Source organism: Hirundo rustica, chromosome 3, assembly GCF_015227805.2.
Source record: "Hirundo rustica isolate bHirRus1 chromosome 3, bHirRus1.pri.v3, whole genome shotgun sequence".
Classification (NCBI taxonomy): Eukaryota; Metazoa; Chordata; class Aves; order Passeriformes; family Hirundinidae; genus Hirundo; species Hirundo rustica.
Window position 1 is genome coordinate 50372928 of NC_053452.1, and position 27791 is coordinate 50400718.

At 41.7% G+C, this 27791-nt stretch overlaps 1 protein-coding gene across 6 annotated transcripts in view; it reads right to left on the reverse strand.

Moving 5' to 3' along the window:
• Window positions 1-27791, reverse strand: part of UTRN (utrophin) — a 351387-nt gene that overhangs the window by 276171 nt on the left and 47425 nt on the right. For all 6 annotated transcript variants that reach the window (XM_040060117.2, XM_040060120.2, XM_040060116.1 and 3 more), the window contains 2 exons: window positions 15576-15637; window positions 333-425 (listed from right to left, as the gene is read on the reverse strand). In XM_040060117.2, the coding sequence (XP_039916051.1) occupies window positions 333-425; window positions 15576-15637 (155 nt within the window). The remainder of the gene's footprint in view (window positions 1-332; window positions 426-15575; window positions 15638-27791) is intronic.

The window sequence follows — 27791 nt, forward strand, 5'->3', positions numbered from 1 at the left end:
GGTGAACACAGGTCCATCTGATCATCCAGAAATAGACTTTTGAAAGATCTCTACTAAAAACATACACTATGTGAACAACACCACTGGTTTTAGATGCTTTGCTAGACAGTATGTAAACCCTCAAGAGAGGGTTACAGAGTTAAGCCTGACCTTGTATCTTATAAGTGGAGTTCATGGGAATTTCACTGAACTGCAGAGCACAAGTACTCACTACAAGCAAAATAAGGTTTTTAATAAATTAAAATTTAAAAAAAAAATCAGTTTGTGTTTTGGTTATTCATTGGTTTGGAGTGTTTTAATAAATGGAAATATGACTCAGATGTTTCTCTTACCAGAGGTTTCCCCGTCAGACCCTCCAAAAGGTCCAAAAGCTTCCTTCCATCTTTGAGATCTGTGAACATGTCTTTCACTGGGGCCTTCCCACTCTGCAGAAGAAACAAAAGGAGTAATAAAAACAGTGTTTAGGCAGAACCTCCCTGAAAATAAATATTTTTTCCTTTGTATGTTTTAATTTATTCTTATTTGGTACTAAAAGTAGTAAATGAAAGCTAGGGAACTGCTACAGTGATCAAGAAAGAACCCCTCCCTTTTAAAGTGCTTTTTTCTTTCCTCTCTATCACTGCAGTTCTGCACATCACCAGCCCTATACTAAGGAACCAAATCAGTGCATCCTGGCTGAGATTAGGGTGGATGCATTAACACAAAGATAGCAAAGGAAGAAAACTTGGCAAGTTTGAGGAGTCACTTGAGAAGGAATGCTTTGGTTTGGCTGCATCTAAAGAAAGAAGAAACTGAGGCTTTTCAGAAAGAAGCTATGGAGGCAAGTTCTCACAGTTAAAAAAAAAAAAGGATGAAAAATTATTTGGAATTGAGCCCTACGTAAGAAGATGCCACTGTTCTACAAAGAGTAGTAGATCAAAAGGTATAATATTTATTCAAACAAATTAATCACTTTCTCTGCCATGGAATAGAAGCATAACGTGAAGTCCAGAGCTACTCTAAATTATAAATTTCTAATTTTTGCTTTCCTTGGGAGTGGAGGGAATCTGTACAAGAATTGCAGCAGATGAGAATGGCATTATGTTAACCATGTTTCCTTTTTATCTTATTTCTTCTTGGACCACAAGAAAGCTACTGTGGGACAGTTCTACAGGGCAGGGGGAGAAGACACAGCCAGCCACTAAGTGCATTTCCTTTGTCATATTCAGCTGCTGGCTGCCAAGAAATCAATTAAACTACTGCTTCCAGTGTCCCTTCTTTCAAGAGCCAATTTGAGGAGAAGAAAAATATTTTCCAAGTACCACAAAAAGCTCCAATATTGCCTTTTCCTATCACCTTGACTTTTTAACATTGCTCTTTGGAAAGAAGGCTGTCAGAGACCCACCTTACATGACATTAATTAGCTGGCATAGATCTCTCCTGTCTTCACTCACCGCCTCTCCTGCCCTACAGCTGCTGGTAACTGCCAAATACTGGCTAACAAATCAACAAAAGAGAACTGCACAGCTCAATGAACCCTAGTTTTGGCAAATGTCTGGTTTTCCCCAAAATTCATATGGGTTTTTCTTAGATGTCCCATTCATTTAGATTTGATACTACTAAAACTACCAAGACACAAAAAAAGAAGACAGAGTTGAACAGCCACAAATAAATATTTTAGTTTCCTGTACAACAACATAACTAAACATAACAATTTCAACCAGCTAAAAAGTGATATGATCTTCCTCTCAGAGCATGTACTTTTCCAAGATGATTCAGATGCTTCACAGCTGCATAGCAGCTTAACCAAACTTAAAGCGTGCTGGAGCCCACATCAGGACAAGTAGCTGGAGAGATGAGGGGAGACCAATGGCTGTTACCTACCTGGACTTCAGCAAATCTTTTGACACTGTCACCCATCACATCCATATACGCAAACTCGGGTGTGTGAACTGGACAAGTGAAAGGTGAGGTGGATTAAGAACTGGCTGAATGGCCAATCCCAGAAGGTGACTATCACTGGCACAGGGTCTAGTTGGAGGCCTGTGACTTGTGGCATCCCCTAAGGTTCAATACTGGGCCCAGTATTGCTTAACTTCATCAATGACTTGGATGGAGGGACAGATGCCTCCTCAGCAAGTTCACAGATGACACAAAGCTGGGAGGAATGGCCAATACCCCAGAAGGCCGTGCAACCACTGAGAGGGACCTTGACAGATTGGAGAGACGGGCAGAGGGGAACTGTGTGAAATTCAACAAAGGCAAGTGCAGGGTCCTGAACCTGGGGAGGAATAATCTCATGCACCGGTACAGGCTTGGGCTGATCTGCTGGGAAGCAGCTCTGTGAACAAGGACCTGAAAGTCCTGGTGGACAAAAAGCTGTCCATGAGCCTGCAGTGTGCCCATGTGGCTAAGGAGGCCAATGGTACCCTGGGGGCATTAGGAAGAACACTGCCAGGAGGTCAGGGGAGGTGATCCTTCTCTACTCATCCCTAGTGAGGCTACAGCTCATCAGGTACGTGCGAGACTCACGAGTGCTGTGTCCAGTCCTGGGCTCCTCTGTACCAGAGAGATGTGGAGCTCCAGGAGCAGCTCCAGCAAAGAGTAACAAAGTTGATCAAGGGACTGGAGCTTCTCCTACAAGGAAAGTCTCAGGAAGCTGGGCCTGTTCAGCTTTGAGAAAAGACAACTGAGACATGATCAGTGTCTGTAGGTATCCAAAAGGAATGTCCCAAGAGGATGGAGTCAAGCTCTTTTCAGTGGAGCAACAGGACAAGAAGCAACAGGCAGAAACTAACAGAAGTTTCACCTGAAGAAAAAGAATAGCTTCCCTGTCCAAGTGACTGCACAACAGAACAGACTACCCAGAGAGGTTGTGGAATTCCTCTCACTAGAGATATTAAAAAAAAAAAAAAAAATCTGGATGCAATCCTGAGTAACAGGTTCTAGGGCTCCCTGCCTGAGCAGGAAGGCTAGACTAGATGGTCTCTAGTGGTCCCTTCCAACCTTAACCATTTTGTGATTTTATGAGCCAGAGAACAGGGTAACAGAAATGGAGATGCAGAGAAGCCTCTTCTACAATTTATGGTGTAATACAGGAGGAGATCAGCCACAGTGCAATCAACCCAGATGCCAGTAAAATTTAGTTTACATTTGGTTTGCATCACCACACTCAAGACAGTGAAAACACGTTGCTAAGGGCACAAGAAAATTGTTCATATAACCAGAAAAGCGGGTAGCAGGAGCTAACAGAGGTTTCTGGATGCAGTAATATCCAAGCACTCATTGTGAAAGGAAGAACCTAAAAAAACCCAACCAAACAAATTTCTTAGTCATTGAAGTATGGGCCTCTCCAGAGGAGAGGGGGAGAATTACTTCCACTGACCTGCTAGCCATACTTCTTTTTATGAAGCCCAGGATATGGTTTGCTTTCTGAGCTGAAGCGCACATTGCTGTCTCATGCCCAGTTTTTCATCTACCAGTACCCCCAAGTCCTTCTCCGCAGGGCTGCTCCTAATCTATTCTTCTCCCAGTCTGTACAGATATTGGGGAATGTCATGATGCACTGCGGGCCAGGACCACGTACTTGGCCTCGCAAAACTTCACGAGATTCATATGGGCTCACTTCTCTAGCCTAAAGTCTTCCTGGAGGATGTCCATTCCCTCTTGCAAATCAACTGCACTTGCCCAGCATGGTGCCATCCGCAAACTCACTGAGAGCATACTCAAACCCACTGCAAGCCATTGGTGATATTGAACCCTACAGATCCCATTATGGACTCCTGAGGGACAACACTTATTTCTGATCTCCATTTGGACATTGAGCAGTTGACTGCAAATCTTTGGATGCAGCTGTCTAAGCAATGCCTCATTTATTTAACAGTCCATTCATCAAACCCCCATCTCTCTAATTTAGTGACAAATGATGTCATGGAAGACACCATCAAAGGCCCTACAGAAGGAAAGCCTTTATAATTATACAATTAATTATAATTATATATAATTAGAATGGGACATATATAACATATATAACACCAAAACTGAGAATGTTATAGCCATATATCCTCAATTAATTTGTTGCCTTAGGTCCAGAACTTTAAAAGGATTTGGAACTACTGAAAAAGCAGAAAGATACTTCTTTTAATACAGTGCAAAGGTATTGAGAGGATATAGCCTTCTTTCTTTGCTTCCATACCCGTACTTCACATGCATGAAAATAAGCTGAATGACTTCCTGCTTTCAGCCATTCATTTCAACAGGTCATGGTATGTTCCAGCCCTACACAATGCACCCTGCTGTGCTGGTAGAAATAATTTACATCTGTGTTCTCAGGAGAATCACTTTTCCATTTTGCTGGCCATCAGAGCACCATGTTTTGCTGTCAGTTTAAAGAGTCAACAGAAGAGTATTAAATTTCTTCTGCAATCTAAGTTACTCATTCCTGGTTTGTAAAAGTATCCGCTATCCTCAAAAGGATATCCTCTATATTTAGTGAAGTCTGGTAAATGCTCTCTGAGGGAAAGAAGTCAGCTCACAGGATAGATTTTCCCACATGCAAGGTGACTCCATTTTGCTAAGAAAGGTTTGCAGCACCCACCCCACCAAGCTCATCACCACCTCCACAGAAGCACACCCACCACGAAAGTTGGAAACCTGCTTCTCCAGCTTCCCACGCCCACCTGAATCACATACACACACCTGGTGGCAGCTGCCACCCAGGCAGACTCAGCTGTCCCATCAGGGCACAAAGCCAGCCTTGATAATCAGCTAATGTCCCAATGGAGCAGAGATTACACAGGCACTGCATCGTGCTCTGCTCAACTGCCTCCTCCCACTCATGCATTTTCCCCATACCTGAATGTACACTTCCATGCAGGTCCTGCTATGTGAACCTGGCCTTCTGAAAAATAAAGTCTGTACTCACAGATACACACACACAAATAAATACACAATCTGCAGTATGCAAAAAGCACATGTATTTCTCTCTCTATAGAGTCTCATCTGGTACACAGTATGCCAAGGCAACCTAAATTTCTCTTCCTCAATCAGAAACATCACTGCTCTGTCTTCCAGTGCAGCTGGATACTGGATTGCTCTCTGGGGATGCAGTTCGATGGCAACCCACTGTGCTACAGGAAGCCTTCTTTATTTATGCAAACAGAACAGCTACAGATCCCAGCTTCTGATGGACACATGACTCATGAAGTTTATCAAGCACAGAAAGGCGCAAGAAAAATAATGTTTTTAAATGGCAGCCGCAAGGGATAGTCCCATACCTTTATTTCCCAAGAGATGACAAGAAAAAGCTCTGGGGCAATGCAGGCAAAGCAGCTACACATGCCCTCCTGTTCCAGGCACAAGCCAGCCCTGGCTGCTGCCATCACCCTTCTCTTTGTGATAAAACCCATGCAGAGCCCCATCACTAGCAGTGCCCACCACTGAGCCTACTGGGGCAGCTGCTGCAGCAGTGCAAGGGCAACCTGCAATACGTGGCCCCTACGGCTGGACCTGTACTTCTGATCCAGGGGCCAGGAGCACACCTGAACCCAGGCCCTCACCCAGCAGCCTGACTCCCATGAGGGCATCTGTTCCATGCAGACTGCACCGGCATGAAGCAGGCAGCCCTGAGACCAGCTACATGCTGGGACAGGCTGGTGTGCTGCTGCAAGAGCCTGGGCTCTGGAGGAGGACAGAAGGTGAGGCATGGGGCTCTGCAGTTTGCTTCCTTCACCATACCTACCCACATCCATACCGCTCACTCCTAACACCAAAAAATAATCCGGCCTTCTGAAAAATGAAGTCTGTACCACAGATACACGCACACAAATAAATACATAATCTGCAGTATGCAAAAAGCACACGTATTTCTCTCTCTGTAGTCTCATCTGGTATGCAGTATGCTAAGGCAACCTAAATTTCTCTTTTTCAGAACTGACATTTTACTCACTTTCTAAATACTTAAAGACTACACAAGTACAAAGTTGTTCAGCTCTTGCCAGCATCCTGTAAGGAGAAGCAGTTAATCACTGAGCATAATGGATAGAGAAATTTAAGTATTTGTCTGATACAAAAGAGTGACAGTGACAAACCATACCAAACTCTTCACAAGGGCAAATGCAGAGTCACAGTTTGCTGGTAAATACTTAAAGAGCAGCTTACGTTGTGCTAAGCACTGTGCAAATACAAGGCAGCTAATGGATCCTTTCTCAAAGACAAAATAGAGTCCAGTTTACACTACAAAGATGGTATAAAGCACGGGCAGGGACACACTTCCTACCAGAAGATCTGTGCTGGTTCAGGGTATAAAGCATTCACATCCCCCTCACTGAACACTTATCAGTTAACAGAAGGTAAGTTTTTCTCAGCTTTACTTATGTTTGCTGCAAGAGCAGTGGGAAAAAAAAAAAAAAAAAGCAGAATTTTTTCCCTCAGCCTGTTCAAGAAGGCTTTGCCAGCAGAGCTGTACACACAGTTACTGTAATAGACACAAGGGCTTGATAAACAGACAAAAGAACATAATTAACAGACTTAGAAAGAGGCAGTGTTGGTTCCCCAGTGCTCTAAATTAGCACTGATAGCAGGAAAGGAGTTGATGCACTCAACAGGACTGGTGTAAGGGAAAGAGGAAGAAAAAAAAGGAAAGGGAGGCAGAACAAGAGAAAGGAAAGTAAAAAAGTAAAAGCTAGAGACTATATAAGCTGTGGGCCAGGCTTCCTTGTGTTCTCATGAACTTGGTGATAACATTTGTTATGCATCACTAGACACAAACACAAGGATCAGAACCAGATACAATCCATCATGTTATATTTATTCCAACAAACATTTTGGTACCAGCTTTTGTGTGAACACAAGTAAGGGAAGGAAGAGACAAAAAACTTTTGCTAGTTATCCACAGCAGAAACCACTTTTTCTGTTCATTTACCTCATGAGGAAGCAGCAGTTCATTAGTGATCTCCGAGCTGGAGACCAGATGCTCCCATATATATACAAGACCAGGAATTTCAGGCATCAGTTTTGCACTTTCCAGCATGATACCAGCACTGTTTGGGAAGGAGATTCCACACGCAGTGATCTCCACACACCAGCAGGCCTCATATGCCCCTTTGGCCGTCTTTCAAGCATCTCTACCTGGATCAGGTTTAAGAGGGTGACTCACACTTCCTCGTGTGCATCTAGAATTACTCACAAGAAAGGGTCATCCAGGCCAGCCACCATGACTGTGCAGAAATCACTCCTCCTCTTTGCCAGAAAGCGTCCCCAGGAAATGGAGGATGATATAAACAAAATCCAGATCAGATTTTTTTAAGTCATCCAATGCTGCTGACAGTCTAAAGCCCAGCCATCAACACTTACAGTTTGTTCTACTAAAGCCACCACAAGGCAGTGTTCATTCTTGAGTATGTTCTACAGTAGAACATTCCTAGTTGTCCCTTTATTATCAATGGAGAGCTGAACCAAACTGAGCCAAGTTAGCAAGAAAAAAGGAGATGCAAATTCTCAGTAGGACAAAGCCTCCTTTTTTCAAACACCAGCTATTACTTATCATTATTTATGTTCTTTATTCTTCAATATGAAATTATATGCAAAGGTAATCATTAAAGAAGCTTAAATGTTTACCTAGTTGTTTAACTAGAAACACAAAATTTTCTCATATCAATTACCTGTGCTTTAAATCAATAACTGAAATTGAACTTACATTATTAAACCTAACTTTTCCAATTAACGAATGCTGAGGAGATTGGAGAGTACAAGGTAAGTCACCTCTATTCCATATCCTCCTCAGTGATACTGATTCAGACCCCGTAATCACAACATTAAAACAGGGATGAAAGGTCCTCTCAGTTTCACAGTTAATGCACACTGGCTGTCCCCAGGAAAGTAACACATTTCATAAAACCATAAAACCTTCACCAGCCACTAAGGGAATGCAGCAGACAAGTTCCAGCTGCTCAGAGCAGTGTTGGAAAAAGCCTTGGCTCCCATTTTACATCATTTGCCACTTCAGGAACATCAAAACAACCTGAAAAGACATAACAGGCAGTACATACCGATTTTCCATCAGATTCTTCTATCTTCAAATGTCACTTTTATGAAGTTGAGTTGTTTTAGTTAATTATTTTTAACAAATATATGACAATTTTTAACATTTAATAAGATGCTCAATACATGGGCCAAAGTAGTAGTAGAACTGCAAAGACCCCTTTCCTTTGAGAAGGGACAAATATTGGACAGGTTGGACTCTTAAATGAGAACATGAACCACTCCTAATGTTCAAGTACATTCCCAGGGAACTCATGGTAACCAGTTTAGACTCAAACAACACAGGAGCAAGAACTACACTTTATCATGACCGAAACCAAGAAAGAAACATGTCAAGTGCTGCTACATTATAAGGCCAGTACATGGGAACTCAATGTGGGAAACAAATCAGAAAGCAGAAAGGTCATTGCATAAAGTAAACAATCATGTCAACAAATGATCTTGCCAGTTTCTAATTTAAGACCATAGACATTGTTTACAGAAGTATTTTTATTAAAATGTGATATTTTTTCCATTCTCCTTCCACTAGCATGCAGGAGCTACAGCGCATCATACATAAATACTAGCTATACTGTGACAGATGTATTTTCACTGAGTGTACTCTACACTGAATATTCCCGAGGAGTAGAAGCATCTCAACACCACACTAGTACCAAAACAATGGTTTCAAATACCAAGTACAACAAATACATAAAAAGTTACAATCATAAGAGGAAGACACCTTATAGACCAAATTATTTTTAACTGGTGCTCAAAATTAAAATAGTTACAAGCAACTAAATAGCTATTTAAAACCCCAGACTAATGGGGTGGGCAAGGGGAAGTAATACTCATCACTGAGATATGCTGGAAATTTTGATTCTACTAGATGACAGACATGAGTTTAAGGAGCAGCAAAGCTGAAAAGCTAAAGATAGTTCAATTCACAGAACACCTAAAATACTCGACTGACAACATGACGAAAGGAGGGAAAATCTGTCAGTACAAATAGCACAGCAAGGCACCAGTAACTCTGTAGGTCTTTCTCCCTCCAGTGTATTCATTAACACGTTTACCTATGCCTATGTTATAATAACACATTTAATATACAGTACTAACCTCAGCTTACAATTAAGCGTCATTACATAACAAAACCAGGAGGGGCAGTTGGGACCCTGCTTACCACTGTCAGTTATTTCTCTCGTAAGACTGAAAGGTCATCCTTATAGTTTTTCAAGCCAGATAACTTCAACTGGACCCTTAAAAAAAACATTCCTGCTTACCAGGTTGACTATTCTCATTACCAGCTAACAGGAACAGATTTGCTTTGGTGCCTCTGCCAGGTTCAGCTCTAGTGCTTGAGAAGGTCCCAAAAACACTCCAACAACTGGGATGATAATCAAGTCCAATAATCCAATAGAGTTAAACTCTATCCCAAACCCAGAGTATTAACCAAGTCAGCAACATTTACAGTCCATATTATTATACCAAGCTTTCAAGACCAGCAAGGGAGATGCTGTCCACACCTTGTTATCAGAGCAGAAAGCAGCAGAAGTTGAAAGAAGGGCAGAAACCTGACAATTTTTTGCTGTTGCTCTATCTGGGAGAGATCACAAACTGGTACATATTATTGCTTTTATCCTAAAAAGTAGTCATCGTTACCATCACATCGCTACCATCACATCGTTACCATCACATCGTTACCATCACAAGTTAGTAGAGAAGAAAAAGTTACTTATGTGCTTCTTGACTAATACATATCCCTAGGCCTAGAAACGCTTATTTGGTCTCCTCATAAAAAGAGACCAAGAAAAAAAGTAGACTAAAGATTGACTTTTTCAAAGCCAGCTCATGCAAACACTAATTCTTTTCCACCCAGATTATTCCTCTTTTCTACCAAGGCTGTTCCTTTTTCAGCTTTGGCAATCTTTGAGTGAAGTTACATTTTAGAGCTTAATTCAGCACTGAAAAATATCAGATGCTATTAGACTATAGAATATTGTACCAGCCATCGAGTATTTCCTTGCTTGCACCACAAAAACGGAACTGCAAAAAGGACTAAACATCATCTTAGGTGATGTCACCTTGGACAGACAAAATTGCCTAATCAATCTTTTTTATCTCCTTTCTTGCATGACTAATATACTGAACTCCATAATTCTCCTTCCCCCCCGCCCCCCGAAAAAACACTTCCGAAATGTCTTTGCTCTCAGGTATCTTGGGTCATGTGAAATTAGGTATCATGAATAGGTTTAATTTTGTCTTTAAAAAGATTTATCACAGTTGCTAAGGGTCAGCAGTGGAGCTGTAAAATGTCTTCAGAAGTACAGTACAGTATTATGACAAAACAACCCTTAGAGGAAAGAAAACTAAGGAGCAGAAATGGAGGAAAACATCTATTCAGCACACCACACAAAAAGCTAAAACAAGACTTTGCAGTTAACAAAAGAATTAACGTATGGTATAATGAGAAATTAACTGTTTCAATTTTAAGATGCATATAAAGCCACAACACCCCAAAGCGCTTCAACTACAACTCATCAGTTCTCCTACTGGCCTGTTTTCTCTCATCTCTCTTTGGTGTCCTTCCAGGGGAGGGGACACAGAGCCCAGGAGAGGAAATGCACAGCAGCCCCACACTGAGCTCTTGCCTTCCCAAAGGCTAGCTTGGAGCTCTGCCCTGGAGGATGCATTCTGCTCCCAAGCTGCACCTCCACCTCTTCTTTACTCTAACGCTAAAGTGAAATGCATTTTTGGAAGACCACAGAGTAGGAAAAAGAGCTTAAGATGCTGTAAAAAAGTGTGGGATGTCTGGCTTTATTCACACTGGCACATCCTGGCCTAACTCCAAGCCCTGTCAATGCTGGCCAATTCAGATGTCAGGGCACTGGCACAGGACCTGGAGGAGCAGAATCACAAATACATGCAGCAAGAACACTGCAAATGCACAAATAAGACTGTACAAGGCTTCTGTACATTAAAAAAAGAAATTGAACTTGGATTGGAAAGCTATGGGAACACATGATGGAAAGGAAAGGGAGGCCCAGCACTCAGGCACGCAAAGGCTTTGAATGCAGTTCCTGACACCTTGGAACAATGCCCCAGCTGGCTCCATTCAACAGCTTCCCATATCCAAGACTTATAACTGAGAGGCAGGGAAATCTAATGTCATTTTCACTGAATACCACAAATCTCTGGGCTTTTATGCTCTTTTTGCAGAGCACAACCTTCCTATCAATAAAGATTTTTTTGCCATCCCTGTGGGAAAATTTCCCAAATGCAGTGAAAAAACGTGTTTGGTAAAAGGACAGAGCTTCAGTTTGCCAGTGCTGGATATGTAAACTTCCTCTAGTGAGCAATAGCACTAAATTCCGACAGGCTGTGATAGACCTGACTCCATGGGTCTAAATTAAGTTAGGGAATCATGTTTCTTCTGCTGACTCTGTGTTCCACCTGCCAAGTTCAGGAATAGCAGAGGAGGAGAAGAACCAATCTGAAAGCAAACTTGCAGAAGTACCACCTCGGAAAATGAGAAAACTAAAGCCAGCAAAGACTGAATACTGCAAGAAGGTAAAGGGAGGGCAAGGTTGGTACCACTGAGACAAAGGGAGATGCAAAAATAGGATTGACCACACAAGCATCAAATCCTGTAAAGACAGGAGAGTGGAAATGAAGGGCAGATGGAGCAGGTCTGGAGCTTAAAAAAGAAAAACTGAGTCTTGATGGGAAAAAAAGTATAGTGACAAAGGAAAAAGTGGATATGAAATAGGCAGGGCAGTCAAACTCCAGATTTGCAAGGATTTGCCAGGCAGCCAAGGCTTCTGATATGACAGGGCGAAATAGTAAGTAAACGGAAAAAAACAAACCAACCAAAAACAGGGTCAGAGAATAGGACTAAAAGAAAATAGGGCAGAAAGAATTGTACTTGCAGGGTTCTAAAGTGGGACACAAGCCTCCTGAATTCCTTAACACACCTATCAAGTTTCTAGAAACCTTCTGGAGTTGCAGGTATGAGCATCAACTACTTTGCTCTGTAATGATAAGCTGAAGCATCAGAGATCTGCAAGATGCAGTTAAAAATCCCAGGCCTGCTGATAGAACATGTAGAGTAGGTAAAGATTGAAGCTATTCAGATATTTGGAGAAACTAGGGTTGATTACAAAATCTTTGTTCACTTTACCTATGTGAAACAAATAACATATGGCTACTGGAGCACTAAGTTATCCTCCAGACTTGAATCAAACTCCACTGTTAGCCAGAAGTTCCCTGATAACTCATTGGAATCATTTAAAACATGATTTTACATGCATTTACTAACTGCGTGCTCGATTAAGAGATCATTCTTCAGATCATTAAAGCCAGTCCTTGCTGATACAGGCATAATCATCTTCAAGTCCCTTTTCTCTGCTGATCAAGCTCCATCTGAAAATCAACTAGATATTTTGGGTTATTTGATTGAGTTTGCAGAAGAGATGAATCCTCTGAATTCATGAAGATTAAGAGCTCTGTTTTATATTAAAAAACTGCAAAGAAATGTTAAATCCTCTGGGATAATTTAACTAAAGTCCTAGATTGGATACTCAACATTAGTAGCCAGTTCTTATGTTTACCTTTATTTGCAGTGGATAAAAACCACTGTGACAAGATAGCACTTTTGCATTGCAAAAGGGTGTTCTGAAAATAACATACGTATGAACTGGTAAGTATTAATGAAGATCAATATAGAAAGAGATAAAGGGATAGGGAACAATTCTACGTAGTGTAAAGAACGTGTATCAGCTATTCATACAACTAGATGCTTTAATTGGAAAGGCTATACCACAGGAAAACAGCTAAATCTGACTCTCAAAATTAGACTGGACAGAGCAATGGAAAAAATACAGGAAGTAGAAACACCTCATGGCTTTATAAACATATGCTGAAATGCTCTGCCTCAATATTTATTTGAGTATAAACTTCCCTATTGGTTAAAACTTGGTAACAGACTATTTCTCTAACAATTTTTATTCCCTTTAATTTTAACAAAATATCCTTACTACACAGCCATCATAGGCTCATGAGCTGTAGCATGTACAGCTCCCCTAAGGTGTGTCTAAGGGAGCACGGAGTCTTGACTGAGTACATTTATTGACCTTAAGACTCGATCCACTTTAAATGTTGGTGCCTTGATTTCAACACACACAAATAAAAGGCATCCTTCTAGCAAAATTTAAACCAAGAGTACAAAACCAAGTTACCATACTGGGAGCTACACCAAGAACTTGTCTCACCCATCAGGGTACCAAAGTAGGCACCTCACAGGACACTTGAGATACTTGAAGTGTTTTACTCACCTACCTATTCCCTGACAAGAGAAGGAAAGGACACAGCTCTCTTTCTAGATCCTTTGTAAAACCTTATTGAATTGACTTAAATCAAGCTCAGCACTGTGCAATTATAATTTTACGATTTTGGTATGCTAAGCTGGTTTATAAAAGCTCAACAGATTACTTTTTATTTGGTTAAATGAAGGGCAAGTACAGTATAATTAATGTGGAAGAACAAGGAAAATTCTTGGAATGAAATTTGCAATTCCACACAAAACACTTAAGTTACCATTTTTTTTTCTGCAATATAAGTCGGATTACATTTAACTAACCTCTAAAATCTCTCTACCCTACTAAGCAGCTAAATCATTCTAGTTCACAGAAGAAGAATTTTAAACAACCTGAATGACTTGGTACATTAAAAAACTTTGACCTGACAGGACTAAAATCAATCCTTTTCTATTTTTAAGGTACAGCTGAAACTACTGTCTTACATGAGGTGATTTCTACTTAACACCATCATTTTCCTTGCAATTTGAACTTGCCAGTCCTCATAAATGTGTTCCTTGTCATGACAAAGTAGCCATGCTCAAGTTTGAGTTGGACATGCAGGAGCTGGGAGTACGTCCTTTTACAGGAGTCTAATCATTAACAGGGCTTTCATAGCTTCAGGTGTTTAATGGGCCATGAAGTTACAGAGTTACGAAGCTACAGTTACTTCAAATCCTGGGAGTACATGACCATAGCCTGTGCCAGAGAAATCCAGGAGCCTAGCAGGATCTGTCTGACTACACAATATAGAAGGGAAGACGCTTTATAAGATACACCCATGTGAATACGAGCTGAATGACTGAAAACAATTTTACCTTCTTCAATACAATGCCCACAGCACTCACAGATAAGTCACCTGGCATGTTCTCAGTATGACTGTCATTCATCCTCTAATATCACTGTCATTTCCATGTTCATGCCATCTTTATGCCAGCTACAGAACCACAGCCAGCCCTTTCTTTCTCACCACATTTTCTTTCCTTACCTAATCCTGGCCCTGCCTAATTCTCCTCCTGCAGGACCACCACTTCTCTGAGCAGCAGTCAAAAGCTGAGCGTAGAGCAACCAGCTACCCACACACACTCCTCCTCTAAAGAGCAACTAGCCAAGAATGCACTGGAAGAAGAACACAGTATATCAGCTTTCAACCAAAACAAACCTAAGCCAAAGTGATTCAACCAAGGCCACAAGCCTTGCATTGCCCAGTGTCCTGTTGCACAGGAAGGAAAGGAAGGTAAAAATTCCTTACATTACTGATCAAGAACTTCAGAAGGCCAGCGCTCCAGAAGCAGCTATTTATTGCTAAAGCACTGTTGCAGCTTTATTAAAAAAAAAAAACACCAAAACAAAACAAAAAAACCAACACACATCCCCTTCCTTTTGTATTTATATCTACTTTCAGGATTTCACACGCATGCTGCTATTCAGTAAGAGCATGCAAAACAGTAGTTACCCCATTTGCAGCGCCACACTAGGTAGAAAAAAACATGAGTTTTCCCTGATAATATTCCAGGTTCTTCCACAAAGTCAAACTACAAAGTAGGAAAACTTTCCACAGACACTTAAGCTCCTGGGCAAAGTGTCATTTTTCCCTATTGGCAGAACAGTGTAAAAAGCAGGCTTTAAATAGCATGCCAAAGCAAACTTCACTTCCTTTATCATCCCAAACCATGAAAGATCCTCAATAAGTTTCAAGCCAGTAAAGAGAATTAAAATGAAAAATGTACAGCAAGAGAGCCAAGGAAAATTCAAAATGAGCAAGTAATCATATAAAATTTTAGTCAACACTCAAGTAGCAACACCAGGTGGCTTCAACTAGTGGTTTGCTGAGTAAAGCTGACTCAGCAACAGAGTAAAAGCAGTGATGAAGGCTCAAAATCTGCTGCAACGCACTCTGAAAATTGCATGTAGAAATAAACTAAAACCATGTAGAAATAAACTAAACCCAGCCTAAACAAAACCAAACAGACCTGATCATGTAAATAACTATTCTGATATATTAACAAATAGAATATTTCATTTTTTCTTAAAACATAACATCAAATGTTTATGTGCATAAGGAAATTGGGAGAACAAACACTACACTATTTTATACATTTTCACTACACACTGACATTTTACTAGGAGTACTCAGAAGAGTAAGAGCAAAGTATATTTAACCAAAATTATTCTAAACAGTGATCCAAACAAAATAAAGTTGTACATCCAAACCAACGTTACCTTGGAAAACCGAGCATTTATCCATTTTGTAAAGGTTTTCTTCTGTACATCATTGTGTTCATCTGGAGAGAGATAATAAGAAAACAATGAGTGAAAATGCATTCTTCTTAATCCTAGAATGTTCAATACAGGTGACATTAAGCACTGTCCTGAGAAGTGGGAGAACTTTTTGCCTTATCTGTCAACAAAGCTGTTCAACCATCCACAACACTTTGGTACTTGCAGAGTCACACAAATGTTTTGCCTCTGCTAGTAACCACAGCAGCTCCTTTGCATTAGAATCAGCCTCACAGCACCTCCCAAGCAGGTTTCTGATGCATAAAACTCACAAGCTTCCCATCTGGTGAAAAACAACCTATGAAACCATGGGTTTTTAATTAACAGACTTTGTCAACACCTTTTTGCCTGAATGCATTCATTACTCCAAAAGGTGCTGAGGCCCTTATTCAAGCTTCTGATGCAGATAATAGCCTCCTTCAGTACACAGCACAGCACCTGGGTTCAGAACCATGTTAGTTCAGCCACAGACAAGTTCAGCTAAGGTGTGGGAAGGGCTCAGCAGCATTTCCCTTCAGCTGCCCTGCTGATGTGACACCAAAGTACCATCACTTAGGGTCTGGGAGACAGCCAGAAGGACCAGCAGGACAAGAAGAAAAGGCAGGCAAGCGCCTGTAGGTCAGAGTAGAGGGAGGAGCAGCGGCCTCCAGCTGTGCAGAGAGAAGGCAGCTTCCCAGGATGCCTAAGGAAGCCATTTAGGAGAGACCTGCAATTTTACAGAGCCTGTCCCACTAAACCAGAGTGAGTCACCTCCAGCACAGGACAAACACTCCTGCCTTTATCACAGGACACATCTTGGGTAAATTGCACTGAGCACTGCTAAAGGTGAGCCTGTGCTACATCATCTGTACTTAAATGACAGTGAAATAACTGCTGACAACCATACTAGGCAAGGGAGGTTCACCCAGTATAGATTTCTGCTTGCTGCAGACAGGAAAATACATACATGAAGCCTGTCAAAGGCTTTAACCTCCAAATCCCTGCACAAACCATGGCCAGGGCAGTCAGTGCCTTACACCAGACAAACTGTTGGACAGCTGCAGCCACTATCAGGAGTCTCCAAGAGCCCCTCAAGACTTCACCAGCTTCTTGGCAGACCAGCCTCGAGACACCCTTGAGGCGCCCGCAATACACTGCTGTCTGGAACGTCCTCTTGCAGGACCTCTTGGTGGCAGCTGCCAACAATTTTTCCAGAATACATACCACAAAGCAGCAAACCACAATGGTGTCCAGACTAACTGTCCCTGTACTTGGAAGGAAGCCACAGAAAAAGCCTGATGGCACCTCAAATTTTCTGCTTCATTCAATCACAGAAATGTATGCACTCTGAAGCAATATCAGATTATGATTAAAAAGCACCACTTACAAGATCATATACCTCAGCAGCAATCGAGGCTGTTGTATAATAAAGTTTTATCTATAAAATCCAGATAATTAAAAAAAAAAAAAAAAATAAAACCAGAAGATTTCTTATATAGATGACCTCAGTATTTCTCATTTCTGGCCTAACATGCATCTGAAGCTGACACTACTCCTGTACTCACATCTAACATATCTAGGCAAAAAGCTGCTACAAACAGAAATCAACATCCAGGTATGTTTTATCTAACAGCAAGCAATAGCGACTACAGCTCAGTCCAGACACAAGAAGTCACATCGGTAAGAAATGAAGTCCCATGACAGTTGATAATCTTAAACTGCATGAAATTGTTCATATCCACTTAAAATCTCAGTTCTGGGGTTCTTTTAGGCTACAGCTGAAAAACTTGCTTGGGACACAATGGGTGCATGTCAGCCAGGAGCCATTACTTCACCCTTCTGTGCCTCTCCTCTTCATCAGCTAAAGCTGATCCAACAGACCCTACACTTGAGCCACACTTTGAGCTCAACCAGACATCAAAGATAGCCCAATGCACAAAAAGATTTTTCTGAGCAAGCGCCAAGATTGCTATAGTGCACAGCGTGCCATGTTCAGAATCATGAAACTCAAGGTGTTGTTTCAGGGGAGTAAAACTACCTAAGAAATCTTGTTTAACCCCTGTCTTTTCCCCTCACTGGCACAGAGTTCCTTGCCATCAAAGACAGATAGAACCAAGTAACTTCCTGGTAGATTCCAAATATCCGCCTCACAGAAGCCTGGCAGATAAGATGAAACTCAAAAAAAAAAAAAAAAAAAAAAAAAAAAAAAAAAAATCTGCTTTGTTGTTTTTTTTCTTTTAAGACACAGGAACGGACCAGATTGGTCCAACTGCCACTGTTGGACCAATATCTTCCATTAGCATTAATTTCAAATACTATTTGTACTGAACATAGTTTAAACGTGGTTCCCTTTTTAAGTACCATTCATTAACCTGCCTGCCCCTTTTGTGCCAACACCCCCAAGTACACGCCTATGTACCATGATGCTTTCCTAAGGCTCCATCTGCCTTTTTCCTTCCTTAAGCATCTGTGAGAATGAAGAGTAATGCCACAGTTTGAGGCATCACATTCTTTTATCATTATTACTCCTTAGCATGACAAAGGCAAAGAACAGAGAGGCTAAAAACAGTTGTATGACTGTGTAAAAGGAGAGCAACAGTTATGAAAAGGGTCCTGGATTTATAAATCCTGTGCAGTAGGAGCAGCTCTACACACCCCACTCTTGGAGGGCTCAGCTCCTTCCTGAGCACATGCATGGCACGAGGTGACAGTTCTCCTCAGTGTCCCCCAGCTTCAGCCTGCCAGGACTCCCCTCAGCAGGCCTTGGTCCTACAGCTGCTCCCCAACACCTCAGTCCAGTTTGTGGCAGTGCTCCTGCAGCAGCACACAGGGTACTTAATAAAAACCCAGCCCCTTTTCTCTCCTTTCAAAAGGAGGGTTTTCTGAGAAGGAGAAAGAAAAAAAATCCACCAAACCCCACATCTTTGATAAACACAAACTACTTAGTCTTGATAAACAACTTGGTGAATGAAAGAATATGAATGTATGTACCCCTACTATTTCCTAAGGAGCAGAGCATCCTTTCTGTTTCTTAAGCAAGGAATGAGAACACCCTTACAACTCCCATCTTCCTAAAACATCCTGGCCAGTTATAAAATTTGTAGACAACACTTGCCATTACAACTACAGTTTTGTGAAGCTTTCTGTTATAAACCACTGGGGAAGAAAAAAAAGAAAATAAAAACCTGAAATGCTGGTGTTTTGATAGCAACACTGACAAGTTATTTTATCCCTCAAAGTAATTTTCTATAGATTCCTACAAGTCTGTAAGGCTAACCCCGGAGGCTGACATTATGATTCAGATAACAAATTAGCCACATTCAGTCAAAAAAACAATATCACCATTCAGCAAAGCCCACAGTAATCCAGCCAGTCAACTTCTCACACAAGACATTAAAAATGTCAGCAAGTTACAGCCCAGTGAGAAACAAATTCACCAAGCTGCTAAAACATTTGTTTCCTTTCACACTGCTGCAGCCTGACAATAAAGCCAAGGACTGACTCAGGGCCAAACTCTGCTTCATTACCTACCGAGTGTTTCCTCTGGCCAACGTGGCTCTGCCTGCCCTCCAGCCACTTAATGGACTAGTAATGGACAATGTCAGAACAGCTTGTTCCTTTAAGAGGAAATAAAAACAAACCTAAACACACACACACACACACACAAAATTAAACTCTTGTGATGACATAAGAGAGAAGAAAAGCTTCCTATCCCGGATGCCTGTTCGCCGAAGGCTGCTTCTGTTACACAGGATGATGTATGTCCACCCAACTGGAGCCCAGGCTGCGTCCTGGCACTCAGTCACCCTCAACAGCCGCTTTTGGAGCCTTACATACCTCCTCCACACACAACACTGGCCTTAACTTCGTTCAGGGCACCCCAAAAGCACAGTTCAAGGCCAATCTATTACCTGGTGAATATCATGTTGGAGAGCAAAAAGAGATCTAAATTATCTAAAAATAGAGGTGAAAACAAAAGCCCCACTGAATTGCGGTTTGTCCTCTACTCAACCTCTGTTTCACGCTGAAAGAGAGCTTTCTTATTTCCCCAAAACACATTACACGCTTGCATGACAGAACTGCATTATTTAGCTTTCGAAAGACAGAAGTTATCGCACCCAAAACAGCTGGCAGAACAGCACTATAATGAAAATGCCCTGGAGAAGCACAAGACTTGATTGGCAAATAAAGTGCAGAAATTACCCAACCACTCCAGCACACCTTACCAAGGGTCATCTCACATTGGAAAACTTAAAATTGCCTTCACCACCTCGTTATTTAGGTTCTCAGCAAAGGAATTTAAAAATAAAAGAAGGAATTAGCCTGTGGGTTTCAATTAAGACACTTGGAATGTAAGTTAGAAACATCTCTTTGCCTAAGCCTTTAGGCCATCGGGAGTATCTATCGTAGATACCGCCCCACCCAAGAATCGCACACCTATGAAACCTTGACAACAGTAACAAAAAGGAGGGATAAGGTTTGCATTTCTGAACAGAAAACGCCATGTAAAAGCACCTACCCTTTTACCTAACTCAGACTAATTCATATAGCAAAAGACACAAAATAAGCACCTAAAATTTGAGCATGGAAAACGGCATTTTTTTTTACCCCTGTTAGCAAGAATCAAAAAAGCCAAGCAAGCCATGAAGCACCAGTTTGTGACCATCAAGCTCACAAAAACACCCCTGAGGTCCTTGGGAGTACTGGCCCCTGAATTTATCAACACAGAATAATCCTTATCAGCAGGTTTTAGGTTGGGCCTTTTTTAAGGATTGGAGGGGAAAGGGGGAAGGGTAAAATGTTTAGTCTTTTTAAAGGAACAAAAAGCAAAAGTTGAGATTGTTCTGCAGATTCTCTCTTCTCTTGCAACACTACGGTAGAAAAAAATAGCTCCAGCAACACATAATTTGCTTGTAAACTTTCACCTTTGTGCTGCAATTTTAATTTCTGCAATCAGTGGTATGCACAAAGCTTTCCCTCATTCCTTTTCCTTCTCTCCCCAAACTTCAGCAGCTGGGCAAAACCAGAGTTATATTAATAGCGTATCTAAGAAAAAAAAATTAACAACAGCAACTGGCACACAAAATGCAGTTACCCAAACTGTAAGTTTTCTGTAGAGACCAAACTATGGAATATAAGCATTAGCAAAAAAATAAATAAAATAATGCAAAAAGAAAAGTCATGCACATCACTACCTGATGTTGCCCAACAGCAGATGCCGCCAAATATAAGACACCATAGGCAAGTAATGAGGACCACCCTCTACTTCTCACTAAAGTGTACTGTAAGTTTAAGCTGAATTGTGTTTACTTCACAACAAAAAATCCCCCAGCAACTGATAACCTAGAGGAAGGCATCCTCACAGCTGAGGGAATATTAAAATAGCTGTTTCCATACCTCCCAACAAAAGCAACCTAACATGCCACGCTGTGGTCTCAGCACATTGGAATGATGATTAAAAGGGAGGTATAGATAACCAGGCTCTCAGTAGACAGAAATAATGCTCAACACAGAGCCTGACAGCCCACGCTGGTCAGCCAGTAACCCTGCTGTTTTCATGGGATGACACTGCAAACCCAAGAGCTGTAAGCAGTGCCCCGAGGCTGCTCCAGAACTGCAGGCAGTACACAAGGCTGCTCCAGAGGGTCACCAGAGCCAGAAACCCCACATTGTGGGAATACACTCGTCTACACCACATGTCACTCCAACAGTTTGCAGTGGGTCCCTAACACCGGGTCAAACCAAGCAGCGTCAGCTCCTTGTGCAAGACAGCCCTGTGAAGCTTTCACATACCATACAAATACATTTGAGCACATATTTCACAAACTGCCCAGCGCATGGAAAGATAAGAGAAAGGCAGATAGCTCCTGCCCAAAATCTACCAAAGAAGATGTTTCTAAGCAACAAACAAGAAGGTACTTAAAGAAAAGAAAGTAAATTTATGAACACAAAAACACAAACTAGATTTACTACAGCTGGTTTTGTTATGAGCAGATTAGGTCTTTGAATTCCTAAGTGGTTATAAAGAAAATGGAATCCACAAGTTGGTGTTAACCATCTGCTCCTTTTTTACTCTGCCCAAATTAGAACTGTTATTAGGCTCACTTGCACTTGTGGAGGTGATTCACAGGATATAAGGTCGGAGGGATCACTGTGATCAACTAGCATAATCTTCTTCGTACAGAAGAGCCACCCCCACAAAAAGCCCATCTGCATACCAGAAAGGAAGCAGAGACAACAGATGTCAGAGACCCCGCACAGGCACAAGTAAACAAGATTGCTTGGACAGAGAAGGAAGCCAAGCCGTAAACTGTATATATGCAAGTAGCTCTCTCTTCTAGTTATGGCAGAGTTTCAAATCAGGCAGACATCACAAACAACCTTGAACATCTTCAGGAAACAATGTTCACAGTAAAAAAGACAATGTTATTTTGTTCTCTGTGACAGGCAGGTAAAGACAGTAGCACTTAAAAGTTATTCGCAACACTAAATATTTCTGCCTACTTGTATTCAAGTGTCTCTTCTATCCCAACTCTTTCAGTCTGAAGTTTTCCTATTTTTCTTTTCCTACAATCCAAAGGCTGCAATCCTAAATCCTCCTCACTCCCTGTCTTTTCAATCCAAATATTGAAACCCTTCCTGATCCACCCCCTCTTTTACCCAAGCTCCTAGACTGTCAGCATTCCTCTCTGAAGCTCTCTAGGCCAATACCTTATCACAAACAGAAGCCAGTTTCCTGAGATTTGGATAGTAATACCTGGCTCCTACATAAAATTGCATGCTCCAATTTCCTAAATTTCCTAAATAGAAGACTAAGAATGTTTGGCCTCCTACATATCAGTGGATGCCCCATTAGTGCCAGTTCCTGCCCGTCTCTTCTCTGGCCTCTCACTGCAACTCCCACCCCATCCCAGCACACAGGCAGAGGGTACAGGTAGCTGGGTATGCACTCGGTTGTGCACGTGCTGACTGGCATCTTTGACTGGTATGTTCACAAAACTCTAGCTGCTTAATTAGCTCTTTAACACACAAGTTGATGAACACTGGATTAAACTTTCACTAGTTACTACAAGTTGAACTAGTTGGGGGGGGGGGCCGGGAAAAGATGGTAAGACAAGAATTTAATCAGAGTATCCTACTTTCCTTGTGAAAATGCATTAAATCAACAGATTTCAAAAAACTGAACACTTAACATTTTCAAAATTACACAAATGATATTTAGATGTTTCTGTAAGGAAGTTAACCAGCATCTCTGGATACAGACCGTGTAGGAGCCATTTCAGTGACAGCAGTGTGCAGACTAGAGTTATTTAAAAACAAATGGAATTTACAACCCCGTGGAATTTAAGTCTTTCCTGGCAGCCCAGTGTAGAAGACAACCATAACATAACACAACACCTTAAGCAGTTGAGATATGCAAAGGCAAGGTGTTAGCTTTCTAGGTTTGATTGCTTCAAACCTCTGACAGTATTTAGAAATCTAGCCTTAAACAAACAAACAAAAAACTCCCACCACCACCAACAAAAACACCCACACACTTGTCTTCACAGTTCTATTTCATCTGTGGAAGGTAATAACAAATAAACTTTACAATGATCATTAACTCAAAAATTAAGGAAAAAAAAAAGTAAAGAAGTGTCCTTACAAAGTCTTAACACATTATCACTTGGAACAAGATTTCTAGACCAAAAACAACGAACATGTATGGTTGTCCTAGGGTGACTGTGTATCCCCCAATCGTCTATTGGGTGCAAAGGGGAGGGGAAGCCCCGTTTGTTTTTCCCCAGGAAAACTCTGCTCCTCGGAGTGACCTTGAAGCGGGGGAGTTGGAACACTGCAAGACGAAAGAAGCTCTGTTGTTTTTTTCTCCAGCAGTTAGTTAGTTTAGTGCTAGCGTAGTTAGATGCTGTAGAATAGCTGAAGCTTTTTGCCTTTTTTTTTTCCTTCCTTTTTTTCTTTTTTGCCCTCTCCTCAGAACTGTTCCAATCTCTCTGGTCTAAGGACCTGAGGGAAGCACCGGGGGCCTCCACAGGGGACCCATCCCACCAAGACCAGCCCTGCACATCTCCTTTTCTCCCAGCGCCAACAGAGATGGAGTAGCGGAGCACAGTGACTATCTTCAAAAGGAGACTTTCTTTCTTTAAGTTTGTTATCCCTCCGTAAGCAGCACGAAGCTCTTGTATTGTGCTGGGAGTGCTTTGCCTGTTTAATAAACAGGTTTTTTCCACTTCTCTCTGAGGAAGTCTTTTCCCGAACTGGTTGGGGGAGGGGAGCCCCGTGGGAGGATTTCTCCCAAAATCTGCCTGAAACCACAACAATGGTTTATATACTCATTGAAATTCGTAACTCCTATAATCACTGTAATATCGATAGAAATTTTCTGGCAAATTCAAGTGGATGTCTCAAGAATTAAGCAAGCAATTAACCTGGTTAAATCCACTGGGTTTTGCATCATTCCTAGAAAGTTTAGTAAAATTTTGATTGAAGTGTTTTTGTAGAAAGTGCAGCATGGTAGAGGTCAGAAGGCATCTTTGGAGATCATTTGTCTAATCTAGCTCTCCAGCCAAAGTAGGCTGCCCAAGGCCATGTCCAGTCAGATTTTTAACATCTGCAGTAACAGAGACTTCACAGCCTCTCTAAGCAACCCAACACAGAGTTTTAACAAAAAATGGAGTTTGCTGTGTTTCAGTTTGCTCCATTTGCCTCTTGTCCTTTCAATGGTCTCAGAGGAGCCTAACAGCCTTCTTTGCACCATCCTTTCAGATATTTACAAGCTTCAGTAGCATCCCTTGGATTCTGATCCTTTTCTTCTGTCTGAACAGTCCCAGCTCTGTCTTTCCCCAGAGGAGAAATGCTCCAGTCCCGTCATCATCATCATGGTCCTCACTCCAGTATGTTCATATCTCCCCCGAGCTAGAGAGCCCAGAACCGGACCAAGTACTCCAGGTATGGCACCACCACCACTAAGTAGATGAGAACCAATCCAAGAACACGCAGCATGTTTGTGCCTAAAGGAATTACAGAGAAAGGAAGCAAGCTCCTTTTTAAAAACTTGTCAGCAGTATGCCCAGGTAGCCAAGAAGGCCAATGGGATCCTGGTCTGTGTCAGAAAGTGTGGCCAGCAGGTCCAGGGTAGCAATCATCTCCCTGGACTTGGCAATGATGACATCACACCTCAAATCCTGAGTCAAGTTTTGGGCCCAGCACTACAAGAAGGACATTGAGCAGCGGGACTGAGTCCAGAGAACAGCAACAGTGAAGTGTTTGGAGCTCAAGTCTTATAAGGAGCAGCTGAGGGAGCTGGACATGTTTAGCCTGGAGAAAAGGAGGGTCAGGGAGACCTTATCACTCTACAACTTCCTGAAAGGAGGCTGTAGCCAGGTAGGGTTCGGTCTCTTCTCCCAGGTACCAAGTGATAGGGCAAGAGGCAGCAGCCTCCAGTTGCACCAGGGGAGGTTTAGACTAGATATCAGGAAAAACTTCTTCACTGGAAGGGTGGTCCAGAATTAGAACAAGCTGCCCAGGGAGGTGCTGGAATCACCATCCCTGGAAGCATTCAAAGTGCATGTGAGCATAGCACTCAGCAATATGGTTTAGTGAAGAGCTGAATAATTTCACTTAAGAGAGTACGTAACAAAGTTTCTACACACTTCTGTCCAGGTTATAAGAATTAACTAGCACATTTCAATTCTTCACAACTAAGATTCATACCAAGTGATGCTACCCTTACAAATTACTGGGCAGGCAACGCTTGGAAGACAGAACTGAGGGAAACTGTTGCATACCAATCTTGAGAACAAAGTTAAGCTCAGTCTTCAGAGAAATCAAATAGACAAAAAGTTTAAAAAAACAGAAATTGTTTATTTTGTTTCCAGACAGGCCAAGTCTGAGCTTCATTGGCTATTCCATTATTTTGTCAAGGATCAGTCACTGATGTCCGTAAATTATTTACCTTAGCCTATTAATCTTTGTTATTATTAATATGAAACCTGAAACATAGAAGGTTTAAAGGAAGCCCATGAAAGTCACATAGTGTAGTAGTGCTCTAAAGATGGAGAAGCAAGCAAAAAGAATAAACAGGATAACTGAAAAATTCAAATCCAAAATATTTGTTAGTGCAAACTACACCAAATACTCTTATTTCTATCCCTAAAATAATCCAGAAATTTCATTACAGAAATGGTGACTGTAAGTTTGCCTGCTTTTAGCTTCCCATGACCAACCCAAAAAATACTAAATGTCTTATACTGCGACCCAGCCCCAGTGAGGAAGATTAAGCGAAAGGAAAGTCCAATTCTTTAGATAAATTATTTCCTTTCCCAGTTACATCCCTTTGCTGGCCAAGGAATATTGCACCACTGGGGAAGGCTCTGTACCTTCGTGCAGAAACTGAAATGCTAAGCAAACCTTTGAGCACTTTGCTCATGACAAAATTACTGTTCTTCCTCTAGAGGCAGGAAGAAACAGTCATAAAGACTGTCTTTCCTGGCAATCACTTCGTGTTTTTAGTGAGACATCTTAATGGAGAAAAAACAGAAGAGAAATTGGAGTAAAGTGTTATGAATGGTCCCTTCTTATGGCTTCTGGCAAGCATAAGATTTTCTTTTGTCATTTGATCAAAACAGCAGTAAGTTGAGGCACTGCTAATCCTATATCCTAATTAAATTCTCATTTCCTTCCCTGGCTTAGTCATTAATTAGCCCCCAAAGCTGAACCCCCTCCTGATTAACTGCTCTGAAAGTACATAAATTCTGTTTGGCAGTTGCAGGACAAATATCTGGAACACGCTAAACCAGGTATTTATGCAATCAAGCAAGCACTGACCACCAGTGTGAGCCCACTGAATATTTCCCACTTCAATATAGAAGGACCCTTAAGGATAAACCACTTCCAATAGCGTGAGAAAAAATGGAGAAGATAGTCTGCGCTCATAAGACCCAACCTGGAGTACTGCTTCCAGCTCTGGGGTCCCCAGCACAGGGAGGAAAGGAACCTGTTGGAGCAAACCCAGAGGAGGCCACAAAGATGATTTGAGGCCTGGAACATCTCTCTCATGAAGACAGGGTGAGAGAGTTAGGGTTGTTCAGCTGAAGAGCAGCCTTACAGTATATAAAGAGGAGCTACAAGAAAAATGAGGAAAGAAAAACTATCAGGAAGCACATTGAGAGGGCAAGGAGTAAATGTTTGAAAGGGAAAGAATATATTTAGATTACATATAAGGAAACAATTCTTGGCTATGAGGGTGATGAGGCACCGGAACACATTGCCCAGAGAAGCTGCGGATGCCCTGTCCCTGAAAGCATTCCAAGCCAGACTAGATGGGGCTTTGGAGCAACCTCATCTAGTGGAAGAAGTCTCTGCCCATGACAAGGAGTTTGGAAGTAGAAGGTCTTGAAGGTCCCTTCCAACCCGAACTGTTCAATGAAAATACAGCAACAGAGCAGCTCAGGAGACCAACCAAAGTTCAAAGCTTACCAAGCCTTTGGCAGAACCTGAGCCACAGGCTTTCAGCTGCCCATTGTTTAGGCAAAGGATTACTTGTACACATCCCATTCCCCATGCTTTTATTATTTAATGACAAGCTTTGAAAAGAACTGTGGCAGAGCCTGTACAAATGTAGAGTTTGCTTTCTGTCACTCTAACATATCCATTGGGTTTGTGTACAGTTTGGAAGAGACACATCACCTTTACCTCTGTAGAAACTGGCTAAACAAAGAGAGATCACCTAATGAAAACAGATCATTATGTGTCATATTAGTACTGCTGTCTCTGGCAACTGTTGGAGTCCAGGGCATTCCTTTGGTTGCCCTGGAGGGTCAGGGACCTGGGCAGGGGGGTCTGGGACCCCAGCCCAGAGCTCAGAGAGACACTGGCTTTGACTTCAGTCCATGGGAAAAACTTCTTACACTGAGAGAAGGTTTACATGCCACAAGAATGTGAGAAATAGTAGTTTAGCTTATCACAGAATGAGAAAATAATAGTTTTAGGTTCCTAGCATTGAAGTGAATGGGGACAAGATGGAGAATCTGGGGCGTTGTCTCCTTCTCCTTCTCTTTCTTCTTCCCTCACTTCATTGCTGCATTGACGTAGCACAAAGTAGTTAGTGAGGATTAGGTCAAAGTAAAGATGACCTTTTTAGTAATAGTGATAGACATTGGTAAGAAATAGTAAACAAGAAAT